This window comes from Cebus imitator, unplaced genomic scaffold, assembly GCF_001604975.1.
Source record: "Cebus imitator isolate Cc_AM_T3 unplaced genomic scaffold, Cebus_imitator-1.0 Scaffold191, whole genome shotgun sequence".
Lineage (NCBI taxonomy): Eukaryota > Metazoa > Chordata > Mammalia > Primates > Cebidae > Cebus > Cebus imitator.
In genome coordinates, this window is record NW_016107506.1 from 3588099 (window position 1) to 3610744 (window position 22646).

The 22646-nt window shown below is 33.8% G+C and overlaps 1 protein-coding gene across 4 annotated transcripts in view; it reads left to right on the forward strand.

The window, feature by feature from the left end:
• The window catches only part of CPS1 (carbamoyl-phosphate synthase 1), a 149172-nt gene that overhangs the window by 31240 nt on the left and 95286 nt on the right, over positions 1–22646 (forward strand). For all 4 annotated transcript variants that reach the window (XM_017546813.2, XM_037745103.1, XM_037745102.1 and 1 more), the window contains exons 2-6: positions 278–421; positions 15885–15994; positions 18936–19080; positions 19993–20082; positions 22310–22366. In XM_017546813.2, coding sequence (XP_017402302.1) covers positions 296–421; positions 15885–15994; positions 18936–19080; positions 19993–20082; positions 22310–22366 — 528 coding nt within the window. In that variant the 5' untranslated portion in view covers positions 278–295. The remainder of the gene's footprint in view (positions 1–277; positions 422–15884; positions 15995–18935; positions 19081–19992; positions 20083–22309; positions 22367–22646) is intronic.

Genomic DNA, 22646 nt, shown 5'->3' on the forward strand with positions numbered 1-22646 from the left:
CCCTAGCATTATTTTAGCAGGAGAAGGTAGTATTTGGTGTGTTGCAATTTGTGTTACATGCCCATGGAACATCTCTGGACGTTACCTCAGGAGGAGGAGTTAAGAGAAGGAGGAGCTGTGGCTGAAGACATTTAATGGCAGAATGAATGGAAATTCAAAGATCACTGAGCAGTCAGCCTTAAACACTGACTGCACCCCCTCCCAGATTTCTTTTACATTAATTAAAAAGTCTTATCACAAAATCTCATAAAATATATGTAATTTCATTTAATTTTAGTCACATATCATCTTCAAAATGACGAGGATTTTGGCAGCTTGCAAAGTGGTGAGGACACTGAAGAATGGTTTTGGCCTTACCAATGTGACTGCACCCCAAAAATGGAAATTTTCAACACCTGGCATCAGGCTTCTTTCTGTCAAGGTAATACCCATATTTATTGTTTCTGGTAAAAATAGTATGGGGTATAGTTTAGCAGTGAAGCCAAGGTGTTTCTTACAAAGCAAATGCAATTTTGAATGTAGCTCTGAAGTGCCAATTTATGAATATTTGCTTTACTATGGAACCTACTGATTTAGCAAATGCTAATTTTTATCTTCTGTGAGTAAAATGACAGTAATTTTTACCCAACATAAAGAATCATGACAATTCCTGTGAACATGTAAAATGTAAGTACACTGCTTGGGAAAGAAACATCTTTTCATTCATAGATAGCATTCTGTGCCTAGATACTATTGTTTATAGTTTGGATTTTCAAAATGGAGCTGCTCATAAGTGTGAGGCACATTATGGTATATAGTGTGTTAAGCTCTGTTCTATAAACAGGGATTGCTAAAAAGCTGTCTTTTGAAATATCATTTTAAAAATATTTAAAATATAATTACAAAATATGTGGTTTTGATATTTGCAGGTCATTATGTAGACACTGCTTTAGCTTTTTCCTTTTCCTTCTAGCTGTTTATTGGACAGGCCAAATTTATTATTTTCATTTTGCAGAGTAATACATAGAGGCAGATAGCAGCTGATAGTTCTGCCCCTTCATAGGTATCTATAACTGAGAGAACATGCCCAAGAAAGACACATTAATTGCCCTTCTTCCTACCCCAGCATTGAATTATGAAATTCATGTAGGAACCTCTGCCCCTTCCTACAACTTTATGAAGACGTTCATTATCAGAGAAGCCTGAAATTACTCCATAGGAACGTTGCCAATGAAAATAATATTTAGTGAATATAAGTTTAAGTAATCATATTAGCTTTAGATATATTGCTTCTTTAGTAGTGAAAGCTATAAAATTTGAAAAAGAAAAACAAAACAAAACCTCTGTCTGTTGGTGTCAAAATAAGATCTCATAGTTTGGAGTGTTCTGCTTATTCTCTGCTTGCTCATTGAGTTGACTAAGCTTCTGTTGCTTCATTTGCTCAAGTCAGGATTCAGTGGGGTTTTGGTCCTGACACCTGCAAGGCCAAGGAATACTCATCGATTCTTGTGGCCTCCAGGGATAGGAATGGAAAGGAATGAGCGTAAAAGGAAAGGAAGAGATATGGAAACTCAAGGGGAGGGGAGAAGGGTAAGGGATGGGAGGGAGAATGAGAGAGAGACTAGCTCAAGCTCCCAGGAGAAAGGAGAGAATACATATAGTAGCCTTAGTACTGTAACAGCTTGAGTCTTTACCATTGAGAAGATTCTAACAGGAGCATAGGATATTACCATTTTAAATTAAGAAAACCAGAAAAGAAAATGTCTTTTACATAGCCACATATTTAAATATATCTGAATTTACTCTTTTTAGATGCAGATCATATTTTAAAGATAGTTAAAATCATTAGGATGTAGTTACATAATGGCCAGTGAAGGGGACTGAGAACAGTCACTAAAGGTTAGTGCATTATGTCTAGTTACAGACATTTTCTTGAATTTAGTTTAATTATAGCAAAAGAGTGGGAAAGGAGAATGGTCTATACTAACGTCAAAGACATAGCAACTAGATACAAACTATGAGAATTTATTGTTAGTAATACCTCAAGGGGATCATGTATGAGCTCAGAGAAAATCAGTAGTAATGAAAGTTTTATCACCTATGATTATATGCGCCACCTAATACATCAAAGTTGAGTGACTTGGAATATCTTCTTCTCACTTTGTGAGACTATAGATACGTAGGTAAGGATAGGTGCATCTTCATCAGTTACCAGAAACAGCAAAATTGAGTATTTACTTAAAATGGCATAGATATGATTGAGATTAGAAGCCAATTCTCCAAGATCACCATGAGTGCTCCATACAATCACCACCACGATCACAACCACAACAAAATGGTCTAATTATGTGGATGGATTACTGTGAAAGCAGTTCTAGCTCATGGTGACAGATCTGTTTCAAGGGCCTGTCACAATGCACAGCTAAGAATGACAAATTTTTAGGAGGACTAAGCCATCATTTCTTGGTGTAAAAGCCATTACTCACATTCAATCATTACTGGCCAGAGTTTTGGAGGAATGCCAAGCACAAAAAATAGAAGCTCTGGAACTTCACAACAGTGAATTAAAATTCCATAGAGCAGCACAAGGGGACTTGTGTTATTACTGACTTATTTTGAAATGGTCCTCTACCTACTTTTCTTCCTCCCTTCACTTTAGAAACTCGACTGTTTTAGAAAAATATATCAGAATTTACTATTTTTAGATGTACATCGTATTTTAAAGATAGTTAAAATCATTAGGATGTAGTTCTATAATGGCCAGTGGAGGGCACTGAGAAGAGTCACTTTAAAGGGCAGTAGCATTATGTCTAGTTATAGATGGTAAATGGATTGTGAAAGACACTCTGTGGTCACATCTATAAGCATTGCCCTGTAAATTGGGTTGCTTTTTCAACGTATTTAGAGGCCACTTTTCCTCTCTCTTTGATGACAGAGAGGGTGGTTTTGACGACAGCAATGATGCACTTGTAATTTTATGTGGCCCTTCTCTGGGTATTTGTCTGTGGCTAATATTTATAGAGTGCCTTGCCAATCGACACATTTATATTTTACTTACAGGAAAGAGGAAAGAATTTCAAGGTGCTCTATATTTTAAAGAAAGTTGGTATCAAAGGTACAAATGATCAACAAATATAAAGTGCTAAAGTTTTAGAGACTATAATCTTTTTCCATTAGTATTGAAAATGTTCAGTGCTCATTATTACATTCAGCAGGTTGTAACAGTATAGTGAGACATACTCTGGATGGGGCACAAAAAGATCTGGATTCTAACCCCTGCTATGCATTTCCTAATGCTCTGATCTTGGTCAAGTCGCAAATTCTGTGAACCTAAATTTTGTCATCTTTATAGTGGAAATGATGACTGATTTACTCAAAGGATTATATGATTGTCACACAGGAAAAATTCTTAAAAATCTTTAAAGTTTTAAATTTAAACCATTAAACTGAACATTTTAAAGCAAAAACTGGATTTTTAAAAAAAATTCCATTCTATACATTATAGTAGAAGGACTTAGTAGAGGGTTAGATCAAAGAGTCCTTATGTTTTTTATGGAGTGCAAGTTGTTGCAATGACAAGATATTTGATAAGAATTCTCACATATTTATGATAATGATTCTTTCACATTTATGTTAATATTAAATATCTCTAAGAAGATATTTCTTATAATAAATCATACTTAAAGAAAACGAAGCAAATAATTTTTTTTTCAGTATGGCAAACTTAATTCCAAAAGGCAGAACAGACTTCATAATAACCTATTTCATTCATTCATTCATTCGTTTATTCTTTAATTAACATACAACCTCTACCATGGGAGTATACAGGAAGAATGATAAATAGAAATAAGTGGATAATAAGAGGATATTCTCTGATTTCAAGAAACTTACAGACTTAAGAATTCTGAGTTCACAAGTCCTGGAAAGTCATCAAGACTAAATAGTTTTATTTTTACTTGCAAATGAATTTGGAAATCAAACGTATTAAATTGTAAAGGTTAAGTTCCCTATGAATAGAAAAGTGTTCAATAAGTACCGCTTCTAACATTAATCCACTCATTTCTGAACAATGTTGACCTGTGTTATAATTAAACTGGGAACCTAACAATCCAAGTGTTGTCTCTGATACTTCAGATATGAATGAGCCCTGGGAGTCATTATTTCTTTTGAAAGGCATTCATTTTGTAAGATTTTATAATTTTGATATAGAAGTATCTATTTAGTTCAGTCTTGAGGAGCTATTGTCATTTGATTAGAAATTGGCAACTATGAAAACTCCTACAATTAGAATCATTTACTTATATTGTAATAGCTTTAAAGACATTCACAGGAAATAAAACTCATTATTATATTGGAGCCTCTGTACATACTAGATGTAGGAGTGGGGATAGGGTTATCGCACATTTTAAGAATAACTATTTTATTAGACTTTTACTGTATATAGATACATTTTAGGACTGGATTTCATCTATGCAATCTACATTTTTGAAATATTAATTGTGTTCCAGTACCAAATGAGCTGTTGCAGAATTCATTTGCCTGATGGACAACTTACATATTTTTGGCGTGCAATATTTCTCTAATTGGAAGATGGTCTTTTGCACATTTTTATTTTATCCATTTTTGTATCCTCAATTTTCTAAAATATATACTCATTTATTTGTTACCAACAATGCATTGACATTATGAGCTTCTTGACATAAAACCCTTGAAAAAAACTATAGGTCAAACATCCTAGACTAGGTGAAGTGAGTGACGTACTTGGGATGCAAAATTTAAGAAGGCTGTCACTGTTCGTGTCATTATGTACCTCTCAGTGTTAGATCCTAAGCACATCACTCAGTATACTCCAGTCCCAGCTCTGGGTCAGAAGCTAAGCATTCTGGCTGTAGAACTGCATAAGGGACTAGCACTAATCTTGACCTATGCTTTCCTCTCCCTTATTCCAATTTGCTCATGTTTAGCCATACTTCCTGATGATCTAGAGGTGACATGAGGTCTTATGCTATGGAAATGGAGATGATTCCTCTGCCTTTACATCTCAATTAGATTTTCTTCATATTTCCAACTTGTTCCAAAGATTGAGGGGTGCTATAAAAAGTTTTCAATCTCTCTCAACCAATGGTCATGCTAGAATTCACTTCAAGGCTTGAGGAGGAGTTCGCTATGCTACGCTGACTGCCCTTGATGTGACTTGTACTTTCTAGGGCATTTGCAATGATGGGGGCCCGAAGAAAAATGCTTGGGCCAAGGTCAAAGTTGGTGTTAGGCTCCTCAGCCCTAGTGATCTTTAGCTTCCATTTGATTTTCTTCATGTGATCTAAATGACTTTAACTTACAAGAATATGTTCAAGGCTACTCTGTTTTATTTTTTTATTTTCTTCAACTTGTTAAATGCTATACATTGATCTTTTAAATTTCATAGGGAGGTAATCGACTAACATGAAGTTCTCATAAATTAATCAATAGGTTGCTACATCATTATAGAATTTTACTAAGTTTCTTCTATAATGCAGAATGAAATATAAGGCCATTTTAATTTATCACCATACAGTAAAAATTAGCTTATGATATGTATGTTCCTCCAGGATTCTGAACAACTTGCCACATAGCAGATGCTCAGTAAGGGCATATTAATAAACCTACACTTTATGAACATACTTTATCATGAAATTTTTATAAATGCTGTATTTTATTTACAATAAGAAACCTTGTTAGAATAAAAATAACTCACGAATCTGAATCTTCTGTTTATAAATGTTCAGAACATGAAAGTACTCAAGTAAATTAACCTTGTGATTTTGTCCCCCTAACATTGGCTTATGTTTAACCAAAGGCCAATGACTTAATATTAACTTAGAATGTTGTAAGACTATTAACTTAGAATGTGGTAAGGCCTAATTGATTACTGCTGTTAAGTACTTCCAAATTTTGAAGTGTTAGGCCTTGAACTGCAGAAAAGTGTCATTAAATATTTTAAAGACAAATTGTGCTGTAATTCAAAATTTCAAATATCCATATCTTAATAGTATAACTCCAAGAATAAAAAATAAGATTTCATTTACTAGATTTTAACTTTTTACCATATTATCTACACAATAATTATCTGAAATAAATTCTGGCTTTAGGCTTCCTACTTTCCAGCACTTAGTTCAGATTTACTTATTAAGAGGATGAGTACCAAGGTGAATTAATAGCTAAGAAACATCAGGCAAGCCAGTAATCAAGTATGTTACATAGTTTTAGGCCTTGGTGAAAATGGAAAAAAAAAAAAAACATGTGGGGCCTCTACTTTTTCTGAGGTACAAATAATTTACATAGATAAATTATTCAACAGTAATACAGCACTCCCAGAGTAAATTATTTTCATTTTTACTACTAGCCTAAGGGCATTATTGACTCTTTTTTTTCCAAACCTTTTATGGAATCTCTTGCTGAATTAGCTTAAGGCTTTACATCCAGAACATTATAGTGGTGGAGTCTCATATCCAGGAGAAGAAGCATTTCTGTTCTTCCCATTTCACGGATAGGTAAGTGCTGCTGTTAAAACAAGGGCACATGGTTGTCCATTTTTGTATGTAAAACAAAATACACATTAGCAAATCTGGTTAGAATTTTAACTAGGCTTCAAACAACAGATGGATATTTTTAATTTGAAGTTTTGTTGTTGTTCTTATATGTCTGATGCCATGGTTGTTGTTTAACCTGGCTTCAGAATGTTCTAAGTCATTTCTTCCGTTATTTGATTGCTTACTCAAGAGCCCAATTACATACTGAACATTATCGCAATACCACACAAATTTGTTTTTTTCTTTCCTGTTCCTTTTTTGTCGCATTTTGAGAATAGGTTGTTTAAATCAATGAATAAGAAAGGATTATCACTTTATATGGCTGTCAGCAATTCTATAAATAGAACACTTTAGGGCAATGCTGTTTATAGTTGACATATTTCTTCCATTTCAACCAAAATATTGTCATGTGTTTCTAACAAAACATGCTGTTTTCAGTTTCAATATGTTTCTTCCTCATATAGTCCTGTAAGCTCCACATATACAAAAGCCTAATGCAATTTCAGGCTGCAAGAAAAGTCTCATTTTGACTTGTTTTCATTTTGATATAAAAGATCCAAAGAAAACTGGTTCAAAGTAAAGGATCAATATCCTTAGAATTAGTTCAGGAAGCTGATGGGTTGTGAAACAATACTTGAACAATGAGTAGATGATTTTTAATAACATAATACTGAATGCAAAGGAAAACCTAACAATAATGATAAATACTAGGCTGCTTCAAAAACTTTTCTAGATTAAATTACAAATTATGTTTGAATTTTGACTGTTACTTCCTAAGACTAAGCCCTCTAAATCAGTCTAGCATAGCACCAGGGACACATTTTCAAACCTTTTTCAAAAGGAATGTAGCTGTGTGACTCTCATTAATAGCTGTTGCATTATTCTTATTCTGGAAAATGCTTTGAAACATCTAACCTTTTAAACTGAATCTCAAACTGAGAGGATCAAAATGCAAAACTATATTCATTTATTTGTGGTCTCATAAAGTTAATCAATCATCTTACTAAGAAACGAAAATAGACCCATAAACATAGGATTACAATGAATTTTAATTGTGAGGAAAATTTAAAAGCCTTAAAGAGATGAGATGTTTAGAGAAATGTCAGATCATCTTGCAGTATTCTATTTTGTAACGTCATTAGAAAAATGAAATATTGTATGACAATGGTGAAACAGTAATACCAACATCCACAGCAGATAAACCAACAAATAGCCATTGAGAGTTTATTGGAATTTCTACTTATATGTAACTCCCCTTCACAAAAATGTATTTTCATTAAAAATTACTTATAACTTGTGAAAGAATTGTCAGACTTTACAAATATTAAGAATAAAAACGTTAGTTTAGAATGCTCATTTTAAAGGTAACATAAGAATGGGTGGCTGGGCGCGATGGTTCATGCCTGTAATCCCAGCACTTTGGGAGGCCAACGTGGGTGGATCACTTGAGGTCAGGAATTCAAGACCAGCCTGGTTAACGTGGTGAAATCCCATCTCTCCTAAAAATTCAAAATTAGCTGGGTGTGGTGGTGGGTGCCTGTAATCCCAGCTACTCAGAAGGCTGAACCAGGAGAATGGCTTGAACTTGGGAGGCAGAGATTGCAGTGAGATGAGATAGTGCAACTGCATTCTAGCCTGTGAGAGTGAGATTCCATCTAAAATAAATAAATAAATATATAATAAAAGTAATATAAGAATTGAGATCATATAGATATTTTTGTAATTTCAGTTTAATTTAGAAAAAGGAGTACTAAATAAAATTATAAATTAGGAGAATAAACATGAAGCAATTACAAGTACATAGGAAAATTGTTTTAGTCCTAAATAGTGTATGTGAAAAATCTACAGTATTATGAATCTTCCTCCAATAAATTTACAAACAAAAGAAATATTTAGTATTATTAGGCCATAGAGACAAGTAATTTAATCTTTAATCTTTAAATTCATATTAAGTAACAAGAGAGTATAATTTTTCACTACTTATTTTATAACTGATTGGCTCCTAGATTCACAATATCTGTAGGCTTCAGACTAATAAATGCCAAACTGTTAGTGGAAACCGGCCTTTAGGGCTTTTTCTTGATATCTGTATTTTCTACAATCCTTGGCCTATTTCTTTGGGGTTTGTTTACATGTCTTATGAATATAATTACGTGGGTGGTGGGAGAAGAAAAACCTACAAACATAATTTCAAAGAGGTGAAAATAATGTTATTAATTGCAGACACAGTTTAAACGTTGGTTCAAAGTCAATCATGAGATTTTTTAGAAAGTACAGAAAAATCTCTTTATGAGTTTTATTTTAGGCAGTTTCATGCTAACCTTGTGCTTAGTTGTCCAAATAAAGTGAATGTTCACATGTGGGCTCCATTCTTGAACATCAGTCAACTTGAAGGTAACATTAACTTTGGCCTAAAGACTTTGACTGATCATTTGGCTTAGGTGCCTAGCATGAGTTAGGTTCTCTATAAACAAATGCTGAGATGATGTTTGGGGAGCATGCTATCTATTAGAGATCAACCTTTATGAAGCTTCACGAAGTTGAACTGGGCATAGAACTAAACTGCGATGTAATTTTGATAAAGCTTTGGTGAACTGGATAGGAAGCTGTTGTCCCCAGACTTTTCTGGACTGGGCCTGAGGCTTTCTATCTGGGACTGACTCAGTCACTGGCCATGGGGTATTCCAGGAATGTCATGGGGCAATGTAGCCCTCTGCAGCTGAGATAAACTCTGAAAAATTTGAAGCAGGAGATAGTTTGCTGACCTCACTCCTCACAGTCGGGCAGCAAGTCTCTCCATTATTAATATTAAAATTATCTATGCTACCTAGAAATTGAATCCTCCCTCACTGGGGGAAAAATGGGGGGACTGAGAGGTCATCACCGCACCTAGGGTTCTAACAATCTTCAAAGCTTGAGAACTCAAGGACCTAGGATCAGTGAAAATTGTTCTCAAAACCTGCTGGTTCTCTTCAGATTATGGAATGTAATAAATGACTTGACATTTCACTCTGACAATTTACAGATTTGTAGATAGGTAGTTCTTTGTTGACCTGGGCCTGTTGTGGCTTATCCATGGCAATTTTGAATTAAAGTTCTTATAAATAAATTTAAATGGACTTCATGCTTAAATTTACTTTTATCCTCACTTAAGAAATTGGAAAGTAGAAATAAAAGTAAGCTTAGAAAAAGAAAAAGAGGTTATAAGTCAAACCGACTAGATTCAGAAACTGCTGCTCCTCCAATTGCTAGTGGAATGATCTTTACTTCTCTGAGGCTCAGTTAGCTCAAGTGTAACATGGAGATTTCAATATCACCTACATAATTTTTTTCTTTGGTGAAGATTAGATGAGAAAATCCACTAATGGCTTTAAAGATAGTGCTAGTACATTCATGTTAGCTATTAATAAGTATGTCATAGGGGGTTGATCAGAATAGAGTTCTCGGTGACACAACATGATCCCAAATCCTACTTTTCCAACATTGCTTCATAATTCTACTTGAAGTAAGATACCTTTCCCAAAACACTATAAATTTTTCAAATCCAAGTTCTCAATTTATTTGTACAACTGCATATACACTTTAATAAACATAGATAAGTATATATGCAACCCAGTTTCTGTTTTAATAGCTTATAATTAAAGTAATAGCAAAAGGTAGAAACAGAATAATGACTGGTCAGTCTACTTCTACCAGGCATGCTTAAGAAACGTTAATGCTTTACTTTATCCAAATACGAGTATTACAATTTTTAAGGGATTACTTTAATATTGGAACTCACACTAGAGAAAGTTTAAAGTATACGTTATCTTTAGTTACTATTTCCAAAATTAATTATACCAACACTTATTAAATATCAAAGATGTACTAGGATTATATATACACCTCAACAAAAATAATAATATAGTAGCCTCAGTTTTTTTAATAGAGGGATAAAATTAGCTAATTATTAGTAATAACATAATTGGGGATTTGGTATAGAAATGTAATGTTATAAGCATGAGACCACATCACTGAATTAAAACAAACAAATTTACTGCTGACATACAGTAAAATTTGGCAAGCATTTTAGATAAAAAGTAAAGGAAGAAAAAGAGAATGCTTGGGTTATATATACCGAATGCAGCTTTATTCTTTTCCCTAGTGATGGAGGATTAGATTTCTACATAACATAGATAATTATTAATATTAATTATAGAAACAATTCATGAGGAAACCTAAAGAATGACATTTAGAAATCACCTTTTAGGGTCTTCTTCTGAAGATATTACTTATACAACACCTGACTGGTATGTGAAAGCCTAAGGGTACTTTTTGGGCGGTAATTGCCAGCCTCAACTCATTCATCACTTTCGTCTTCTGTGTTTTAGCATGAACTATACCTATGTGAAATATTTGTCTTTGCTTTCAAGAGGAGAACATGAAAATTAAAAAATAACTGAAGTCAGTAAGCATCAAAGAATAATTTTGAAAACATCATAGTGTCAGCATTGTAGCATGCTAATATCACATAATGAACTACAGTTCTATGCATTCACAAGCTGCGTAGTGAGAATATTACTGTGTGGACAACAGTGGGCTATTGCAGTGGGGATACAACATTGAATTAGGCATTGTGCTTTCTAAATATAACACTGAGAAGTTAGAATCTAGTATGGCAGATGAATACCTTAGCAATTAAAAGGTAACACAACAGTATACATCAAGGGAAGTCAGTGGAAGCATGAGAATATCAGTGATTAATTCTGACTTAGTACATACCATAGGTATTGGGAAGCATTACCAGGATGTAAAAAGGCAACAAGGAAGACATTTATGCACAAAGGATTGACACAGAAAGGTGGGGAATCTATGGAATTCCATATATAGAGAGTGGGCCAGATGAGAGGACTTTGAATGCAAATTGAGGAATTTGGGGATTAGTGTCATCCAATTAATGTTTAAGAAAGCCTTAACTAGACTGCATAGGATGGGTAGAAGTAGGGAGGAATTGGAGGCAGGCAGAACAACTGGGAGACAATAGATGATGGGATTTTTGCCTTGGGTGGTCACACAATTTCATGTAATGTGAAGTTAATTCTAAAAGCAAATAGGTGACTGTGTATTAGTTATAGCCATTATTATTAGATACTATGTGATGAGGTAGAACTATTTTTAATTGGAATATTATTTGAGTAACTAGCCTGTAGAGCCAGATGTGATTTGAACGTTGTAACTCCAAGATATACTAGGAAAATATGCCAAAGGGGAGTGATTGAGACTCCAAGAAATGTAATATTCTAGGTTTTAAAATATTCGTAAGAATAACCACTTCTGGAAAATGTTGCATTAGAGATTTTCCTCTCACCAAATTCATTATTTAATCATTCAGCAATATTCTGCTAAATGTAATTTATCTGACTAAAGTAATTTCACTAAAGTGTGAACGAAGCTTTGTTACTTGTCTACACTGTGCCAGGCACTGAGGTAGGCTGGAGGCACACCAGTGAATGAAGCAGACCCAATAGTCTGCCCACATGGAGTTCATTTTCTAATGTGATGAAATAGATAATAAATAAATCACTAGATTGTATGTTACGAGGTGATGAGTGCTATGAATGAAGAGCAGACCAAGGAGAAAGAGGGCTGGGGAACTGAAATTTTAAATGAGGGCATAGGCCTCTCTGAGAAAATGATCTCTAAGCAAAGATGAAGAAATCTTTAAATTTTGGACTTTAAAGTTAAAAATTGACAAGTTTCTTTATTGAAATTTTTATTTTTTATTGCTTAAAACATCAGTGGAGAAGAAAAGGCAAATTATTTTTTTTAAAGCTTAATCTCTCAAGGGAAAAGTATTTATCTTTGTATTTCCACGTATTTCAGTGATGCCTCAGTGATATTCTTATTGAAGGTCTCTCTGTTTTATAATCCATGCCCTTATCTAAACTTTTACTAAATGAGGAGCCTGGAGACATTCATCCATTTATCTACAGAGCCTAGCAAGGTGCGTGACACCTGGTTAGAATTTCGGTGTCTGAGACTTGAATGTCTAAATGGTCTTATTGGCATACACACTTTTATTAAACATATAGGGATCATGTCATGATAGGGTCCTTTATTTTACGGAACTCACATTTATATAATCCTTTGGTTACTTTTCCTGACATTCCACAAGAGTACACACTTCTTTTCGTTAAGGTTTCTTTCATATTTTCCCCTATCAAAGTATGAAGTGCTCTGGCAGTAGACACTTAAATTATAATTTAATGTTATAATGTAATTCCTAGCCTGTGGACCTCTGTCAACTAGGACTGAGGCTACTAAAATATCTTATGATGGTAACAAGGTGATTTCTTTTATACTACTTGGAATGAAATAGCATTTGGGGAACTGTTAGTTAGAAGAAAGGATTCCAAATAATAGCTCTTTGTTCAGAGCTCATCCATCAATTCATAGATAAGTCAATTGGAACTCATCATTTTAAATTCATCAGAGGCCAGTATAGTTAAGAGGAATATAAAGAGTACTTTAGGCAATAAACAGAGGCTTGTAACAAATATCGTGTAGTTGGAAAGAGGATTGGAAGATCTATAAAAACTGCCAAAAGAACCAAAAATATAATTAAAGCAGCAAAAAGACATATTGAACACCATCTCAGGGACTATTTCAGGCAATAGCAAATGTCTCTTCAAATATAGAGAGGAAAAACAAAATAGAAAACTAGTGTCATGAAGGAAGCAAAAAAAAATACCAAACAATTGTAGGAATAGGCTCACAAGTTTTGGTTTGCTTATGTTAATTTTTACCTTTCTTTAAAATGATTAGATAGTGTCTAAGCCAGATATCAGATAATTTGAAATTCTCAGAGGAGAAGAGAACAGAGCAAAGCAAAATAAAAATATAAACAAAGGTAATATTTTAAGCAAGCATGGCTCAGAGTAGCATAGTTAAACTGATAATATAGAAAATAATTGAAATTTACAGTTTACACCCAAATTTAGCCAACTAAATACAGTTGTTTTCGTTACATATTATCTAATTTTTTCTTTTTCTTTTCATTTGGTAAAAGATGTAGGTTTACACATGATTTCCTTAAGAACAAAAAACAATATTTCCAGTAGAAAATATTTTTCGGTGGCAAATTTTCATTACTTAGACCAAAGGTTTCACCTAATAAAACACATCAGAATTACCTGGGGAGTTTTCCTAATAAACACACTTGTATTCAGACCCATTAGCAGAGAGATATTTGGATAGCTTATATTAATCTTCAAAAATACACTATCACTCTTACTAGAATCTTCAACTTCTGTCTTGAATTGTAATTAGACAAAAATTGGCAAATTAAAACAAAATTTAGAATCAGAATAGCATGTTATCAGAAGTAACATGCAAAGCTGATTTCCTGGATATGGAAGCAGAATTCAGACTTGTGTGTTAAGACCATCTCTTCCATAGAAGTCTGATTATCACTCATAATAAATAAATAAATAAATAAATAAATGAATAATTATGGTTTCCTTTGTGGTGAGTAATTCTAAAATATTTTTTAATTTAATGAAGACAAACTCCAACTATTTAAAGTGTCAAACTTGAGATTTCAAATACTTGGTTGAAGGAGATAGATAAAACTAATTCAAAGATAATTTGATAAGCCAAGTAAGGGACAAAATTCTTTTGGTTAATCTTGCCCAGGAACACACGAATATGCTCACTCACACATACACAAACACACATAAAATGTGCACAGCAGCATACTGTTCAATCTTTCTCAAAAGTACAAACTTGAAATTCATATATTATACCTCTGATTTTTAAAAAAAACTAATAAAATTACCTGTTGAGAGGAACATCTTAAACATATCCTATCAGTTTTAATGGAAAACGCTAACATAGTTTTGTGTGTAAATGTAAGTTAACATGTATGCACACTCACATATAAATAAGATATAGGAATATAGTATGTTGGTTTAAAGGTAATTAAGACATTATTTTACATTGACGAACACAATTATTCTAATGAATAATTAGTCCTAAAACTGTAAGGGAAGTAAAATGAAGAGTTAGTATGTTTTTGTCTCTAATGACTACACTCAAACCTTGCAGAAAGAATAGCACAATGACCTTCCTTACTTCAAGAAATTCAAGTCATAGTCAAACTTCTTTCATCTGTATCCCTATCCATCCCCTTAACTCTTGATTACTTTGAAGCAAATCTGAGATATCACACTATTTTATCCTTGACTATTACAGTGTATATCTTTTAAAAGGCAATGCCTTACAAATGTAACTACAATTCTGAGAGGATCTATCTTAAAAAATTATACTTAATATAGTCAAATTTCAATTTATTATTCAAATTTCCTCAATTATTGCAGATATGTTTTTTCCTATAGCTTAATTTTTTAAAACTATGTTCTAACTAGTTTGTCCTATAGAGTTTCTTAGGGAGTCTATGTTTTGCCTCCCAAAGTGTAATTGAAAACATTCCTCTCTCCCCTGAATTTTATGGAAATTGAGAGTCAGATTTAAATGGTTTCGGCAATGGACTTTAGAGTATTTATAAGGAGTGTCTTCTTATATGTTTCTCCAATTGTCCCTCTTCTTAGCTAAGAATTTGGTAGCTAAGAATTTGGTAGACACTGGCTCAAAGATTAGTATGGCAAAGTCATTAAATTCCAAATGCCATAGTATAGAGAAGGAATTAGACATGGATATAATTAACTCTAATAAAAAGCAAAATACAATATACTTCTAGAATGTTCTACAGTGCTTGCTTTTGTGTTAGTATTAAGAGAGTGATAAAGTTTGAGTTTCCTCATGAACGTAATTCTGGCATGGAGAGGGCAACCCTTGGGACAACTCCATCAAACCCAAAAGCTCTGCCAAACACAGTTTGATCTATAAACTTGACGATTCCCTCTAAATTTCAGTGATGATGAGCTATATAGTGTAATTCACAATGTTTTTGCAAACTCATGAACTTTCCTTAAAGCTATTATTGAGCAAAGCTAGGGAATGTTAAAGGGGAAAAGATAGACACATAATGTATCGGCGAAATTGAAGTATTTCTGGCTTGCCAACAACTCTGCAAGTAAACTTAGAATAGGCAATGTATCTGCATGCCTCAGTTACTCTTTCAAGAAAACAAAACAAAACAAAACACCTGACAGTTACAAGAGACATATATTTGAAGAAAAGTGACAAGTAATAGGAACACAACTGCAAATCTGTGCAGCATGGTTTCATTAAATATACTGTGCCTTTATTTAATATATTTGTGTGTCTTACCTTTGGTGTTTTTTTGTGTGTTTTGTATTGTGAATTCTGCTAAGATTCATGTAACTGTGTTTTCAGGCACAGACAGCACACATTGTCCTGGAAGATGGAACTAAGATGAAAGGTTACTCCTTTGGGCATCCATCCTCTGTTGCTGGTGAAGTGGTTTTTAATACTGGCCTGGGAGGGTGAGTAATGTTTTTTCAAGCCTTTTTCTTCTTCTATGTGGAGAAATAACTGGATAATCTTACTCATGGTGGTAAGTTGAAATCACTGCATCATAATAAGACTACATTAGTCCTGAAGTTGCACTGTGCCTTGTACATAGCCTTCTGAAGCCATCCTTGAAAGAAAGTTAGACATGAACTTCCTACTGCTTTAAATGAAAGACAACATGGGCATGCTGTTAGTCCCCTGGATAAAAAGGAAAAATTTAATTCTAGAAACTTAGATTGTGAGGACACAGGTTATGTGAGATTACCAAATGGTTTCTGTAAAAGGAGGTATGGATCTGATTAAGGTGAAAATTGGAGCAAGGAAAAGAATAGATAGTACATTCTAGTGCCATTTCATTAAGAAATAATCAATTTTGTACATCTGACATGAAATACTGTAAGGAGATAAGAAAGTCTTTGGGTATTTTATATAATTTTGCACTCTAGTAAGAAAGGTGAAATAACAGATACATTTATTATCTTAAAATAATCAATGAGAGAATAGGTGTGTAGGTCTAATATTTTCAGTAATTATCCACTGTGACCCACCTTAGTATTTAATATCTGCTAACATGTACAGCAATGAAAATGAGAGTTGCTACAGAAATTAAGTGGCTGGTCTTACCTAGTTAATAAATGTTTATTCACCTGGGAATCAAGAGGCAGACGTTCTAGTCTTAATTCTAAGGATAACTAATTATACATAATATTGGGAACATCATTTAAGCTTTCTGAGTTCTAGTTTCTTCGTATAAAAAGTGAGGGGGCTGGATTAGATACTAATTTACAGCTGGGGATTTAAATAATTATATGTCTTGAAATGTAACTAGATTGTTTGAAGGGGTTTCCAATACAGATTCAATCCAACTAGTATCCTGTGAAATATTTGATAAATTCTTTAGAGAAATTCAAGTTAGCCTCATAAAGACAAGGGGGCATTAGGTTCACTGATATTGAAAATACTAATTGACCAAACTTCCACTATATTATGATTTTATATTCTTCCTTAAACTCTTGCCTCCCTGTATGAAATGAAGAATATTAGATGGGTTTTTAAATAGTTCCACTGGTGAGAACATTAAATTACCGTGTATGAAAACTGTTTGCAAAGTTTTGCTTCACCAGGCAATTATTTAAGCTTTTCGACAGCACTAATTACTAGCTGTGTTAATATACCTGCCAACAAACAACTGTTTAATATAGATCAGAATGATGAAGGGCACTAGAGTTTTCTTCTCTGTGATAGATTACAGGCAATAAATCTTGTCACATCACAAAAGTCAAACAGGAGCTGATGGATTAATTTGCTCTCAACACTGTAGTTCTCTAGGACAGAGTGTATTTATTCATTTACTGAAGAGTATTGTAAGCATATATTTAAAGGAAATGGCCTGTTCTTTTATGGAGAGAAAGAAGAAGGAGAAGTAAAATCAAATTAATTATTTTTTTTTTTGATGAAGGAAAAGACATTCATTTATAAGATTAGTCCACAGATCCTATTTTCCATTGAGAAATGCTGCTTTCATTCATTATGTGCCTCTCTCAGTAAGGTGGTTGATAATTAAAGGGGTTATTTTGTTTTTCATCTTCAACCAATGCATTTATATTGTGGACAAGCCTTGGTTAAAAAATTATCAGTTCCTGACAGATAAGAGACATCTGAGAAATTAGCTGATGGAAGCTGCCGATAAATATCACAGTTCTTGAGTAACTTTAGAGATTCCGGAGCAGAAAGACTAAGTATTCTGTTGACAAAGTTAGTTCTGGTAGGCATTAATCTGAATGGTGTTGAGGAATTTATGTTGATTACTGCCTGGGTTGAACTTTATTGGTTTCAAAGTCTTTGATTCTGTCCCTCTGAGCACCTAAATTCACTTTCAGTTGTAATCCACAAAAAAGATTTGGCTTAACTCATTTTGCAGAAAGTGAACATGGAAGACAGCAGAAAAAATCCCTCAATTACAATGTATTCCAGGGCATGGAAAAAAGTGTAGATAGCTCCTGGTATTTATGGAAATAATCTTTTCCTTTTTCTTAAGAATAAGAAATATGTGCATGTACATATATACACACACATATGATATGTATATGCACACACATACAATATATTTGTATTTTCCCCCTCACCCTAATTTTAAAATATAGCCTTTCTGCATTCCTTCCTAATTCCATATCAGTACTTTAAAATAGTTAGTTGGCATCTTTTAACTGAGAAGTCAGAAATGCCTCAAGTCAAGTCTGTGAGATTAATTTTTTTCTAAGCAGATAATTGCTCCCAAACTTATATGCTTCTTCCTAAAATTAAAATATTTTAAAATCCACTTTATTGAGTTATTCTTTCATATAAATTACCTCACTTATTTTAAATATTCATTGAATTTTAATGATATATATATACTCATGCAACCATCACTAACACAATCAGGATAATCTTTAGCATCCCAAAAAATATGAAAAAAAACTTTTCAATTTTTTGATGGTTTTTATCTTGGTGAAATTGGCAGCCCTCAACAGTAAATATCAGTTTGGGCTCAATGATATTTGGTAGGCCAGGGAAATCTTGAGAGTATCTGCAAATTTTAAATACAGCAGTGATATTTTAAAAATTAAGATGCTAGAAAGGGATTTTTAAAGGAATTAAAAAATTTAACGAAATTGAGGAAATAAAACTTATATGAAAATACACCTTAATATTCATGAGTCAGGTTTTTCTTTGTATCAAGAATATCATAGCATCAATTTTTATATTCTGTCATAAAATTTCCCTTGGTTTGCCAAAATCTAGAGACATTCTTGTTGGATTTTAATCTCAAATTCTTCTCATTTTCAAGGGTTAAATAATTCACAGCATGTAGATTATAGCTTTGCAGTTACATACATTATTTGTTGATAATTTTTTGGCATGTTTACTCAGGTACCCAGAAGCTATTACTGACCCTGCCTACAAGGGACAGATTCTCACAATGGTCAACCCCATTATTGGGAACGGTGGAGCTCCTGATACTACTGCTCTGGATGAACTGGGACTTAGCAAATATTTGGAGTCTGATGGAATCAAGGTAGTACGAGTTACAGTCATTTAAAACGTGTCAATTTGAGGGAGTATAGTTAGCTTATTTTTAAGAATTAGGATGGCCAAAGTTTCTTCCTCAATATGGTAGTACAAATCATTAAGTTCATGTATTCAATCTCATTCCTAGGTATATGAGAATAATCTTTAACTTGACAGTATTTTGAGTTTCATTTCTCAGGGCACTTTGAATTTTAATTCATTGGATGAAACTTGGCTTAACTTGAAAAAAATGTTGTCATATCTTCAAATAATAACTATGCTATAAAAGAATTGGGGAAAATCACCTTTTAAAAGGAGTTTAGTAATCAATTATGCATCAATTATTTGCTTTTTAATCTTAGCCTCTAGGGGATGATTTAAAGATAGCTTTTATATCAGTCTAAAAGTAAACATATTAAGATTTCCTAATCAAGGTAACTTTGGAAACTATCTTAGGGATATATATCATATAAACAATTCAAAAATTTTATTCCAAACTTGATACTATTTTTTCACCATTCCATTTTTGAATGACTTTAACTGATCATTTAACTTAGTTTTTACTATTTCTCACAATTTTCCATCAATTTTTGCTCTCGTTTAAATGTAAATTCAAAATTATTTTGTTCGTCATGTGCATTAAACCAGTAATTATTAATTAAATTCTTGATATATGCCATGCACATCATGAAGGGGGACCTAGTCTAGTTTCAGGATTTATCAAGCCAGGTAAGCCTGCTCCCTCCCATGATAATTAAGGCAACAATTACATATTTTAAAAGAAGGGTGTTGATTTTTTTTTCCCTCTTATTTTCAAAATGTCAGTGGATATCATAAAACTTTCAAAATGCAAACTGACTCACAAGAGTTGGATAATATTTTGTGATAACCTGTTTAAAATGACTGCCTGTCTTTCTAGGTTGCAGGTTTGCTGGTGCTGGATTATAGTAAAGACTACAACCACTGGCTGGCTACCAAGAGCTTAGGGCAATGGCTACAGGAAGAAAAGGTGAGAAATGGAATAGGGCATCCATCATCACCTAAGGAAGATTAAGAAGGTACCTGCAGATTCAGAAGTGCCAAGCAGACAGAGGAAGATAATGTAGTTTGGAATATTTGCATTTCAAAGAGGGATTCCTTCTCTTTCATTATACGAAGGCTGAAATGTCTGGATTCCTCCTCAAATGCTGATAACCACATACTTTCAGTTTATCCACTAGGTGGCACTCATACATGCTTGGTAGCTTTTCACATTTGGGAAATGGGGGTAGAGAAAATTTTAGAATTTTATTTTCTCTTTAGTAATTAAGTCTTTTACTCTCCTTCACCCCTTTATTTAGAATGCAGTTGTGGAACTTGCTTCATGGGTTTTAGTACCAGCTCTACCGTTAACTGGTTGCGTAACTCTGTGCAGGTCACATAATCATTTTATGCGATACTTGGCTGATCTTTAATACTTATGAGTATAAGCAGATTACCATCAAGTGTCTTTGGGCTTCAACATTATGACCTGTAATTATATATAATTTCATTTGAAGTATTAATAATATAAAAAAAAGGGTTATAAAACTTTATCTTACACTTTTAGTTTAAATGTTAATATTTTCTTTTCTTTTCTTCTTTTTTTTTGAGACAGACTTTCATTCTTGTTGCCCAGGCTGGAGTGCAATGGTGTCATCTTGGCTCACTGCAACCTCCCCCTCCCGGGCTCAAGTTATTCTCCTGCTTCAGCCTCTTGGGTAGCTGGGACTACAGGTGCCCGCCACCGCACTCGGCTAATTTTTTGTATTTTTAGTGCAGACGGTGTTTCCCCATGTTGGCCAGGCTGATCTCGAGCTCCTGACCGCAGGTGATCCACCTGCCTTAGCCTCCCAAAGTGCTGGGATTACAAGCGTGAGCCACCATGTCGGGCTTTAAATATTAATTTCAATCAAATAAGAGCATATGCCTTGTTTATATGTTAGAAGTACTTAAGATAATGGATGTACTTCACTTATCTTCATCTCCAGTGCTGCCGTAGCTGCTTTTTGTTCAACTGCTGGGCCAGTAATTGACAGAATTTTATTCTGAGAAAGTACTGCCTCTCTAATGAGTGTCTATCTATGGGGGCTAAACATTGCTTCTTTCTGACAAATAAAAATAATCTTGATCCTGGGTCTTTAGATCTCATTCTTTCTAAATGTTAAAAGGGAGAAGAAGGCATCCATATCACATCTTGAGCCATCGTCATTTTCTTCTCAACCACTGTCTGAATTTATCTTCATTATTGAGGCAGCTAATTTCCATAATCCTCATTTAGGAGACACTTCTTTCCCCACACCTTCCTCTACCACTGCCCCTCCCCCCACTACCCCCAAGGTTTCCCTTTCCGTTTTGTTATTTAGGGCACTCATTCTCATAGATTCTCTATGTCAGAACTAAGAGTTTTAGTGTAAGCCTAACCAATGGCTTGTAAATTTGGTTTTTAAGTGCGCTTTGAATCTTCTTCCGTGATCACAGTCATGTAGAGTAGAAAAGAATCTAAGATAATAGCCGGTTCACCTCCTTCAATTTACAGGTGAGAACAAATACATTGCTTAAACATTTCTAAGATAATTAGTGGGATTAAAAAAAAAACTAAAATATGTTTTTGGTTTTTTTTTAACATCTTTAAAAAAATTTTGTTTTAATAAAAAGTCTCCAGTGGGGTAGAACCTGTTTTCTTGATTCCTAACTCATTACTCTTTCATTTTACCACGTGTCTCTATCCAACCTAGTTAAAAAAAACTTAAAACAAATGGTGGTCTTGCCTGATGGACTATTAGGATGATCATGTTTTAGTACAACGTGGCTACTCAACATGGCCCTTCAGAAAAGTGTGTTGAGTGCCTACTCTGTGCTGGGAACATTTGGCTCAAAACATGGATTTGCATATTATTGCTTATGAAGTTCACCAATGTGATTTAACTTATTTAACATCCTGGGTTAAAAGCACCAGAAGTGTAGCAGAAGATTGATGTTCAGAATTTCTCATTTTTTATTCTGAGAAAGAACCTGGGTATTAAGAGTCCTATGCCTAACTGTAGCAGCAATTTACCGTGTTCTGACAACACAGTCATCCTGGGTCAGAGAAAAGAAAGAGTGGAGAAATTATTTACTGCTCAAGAAGATAGATGAGGCTAAGTTTGTAACTTGAAAACAATATGCTGGATTTAATTTCCTCCAATTTCACTGTCACTACAATTTTTTTCTTACAGGTTCCTGCAATTTATGGAGTGGACACAAGAATGCTGACTAAAATAATTCGGGATAAGGTATAATCATCATCTTTAGCCAAATCTATGTTTCTTCGTGTGTGTGTAGGTGGGTGGGTGTTTCCCTCAGTGCCTAAGGGATCCATTAACATGTGAAGGAGTGAATCTGGCCAGCTTCTGCTATCTGGGTCTCTGTTATTTTGCTTTACTCTTTTCACTGTAATTTTAAAGGTTGAATACTTGATTGGTATGTTTTTAACTGAATGAACTTGAGATTAATTCAGATGGCAGAATTGGCAGGTTGAACAAAATATAGTCAAGTCTAATGATTCAGGAAAAC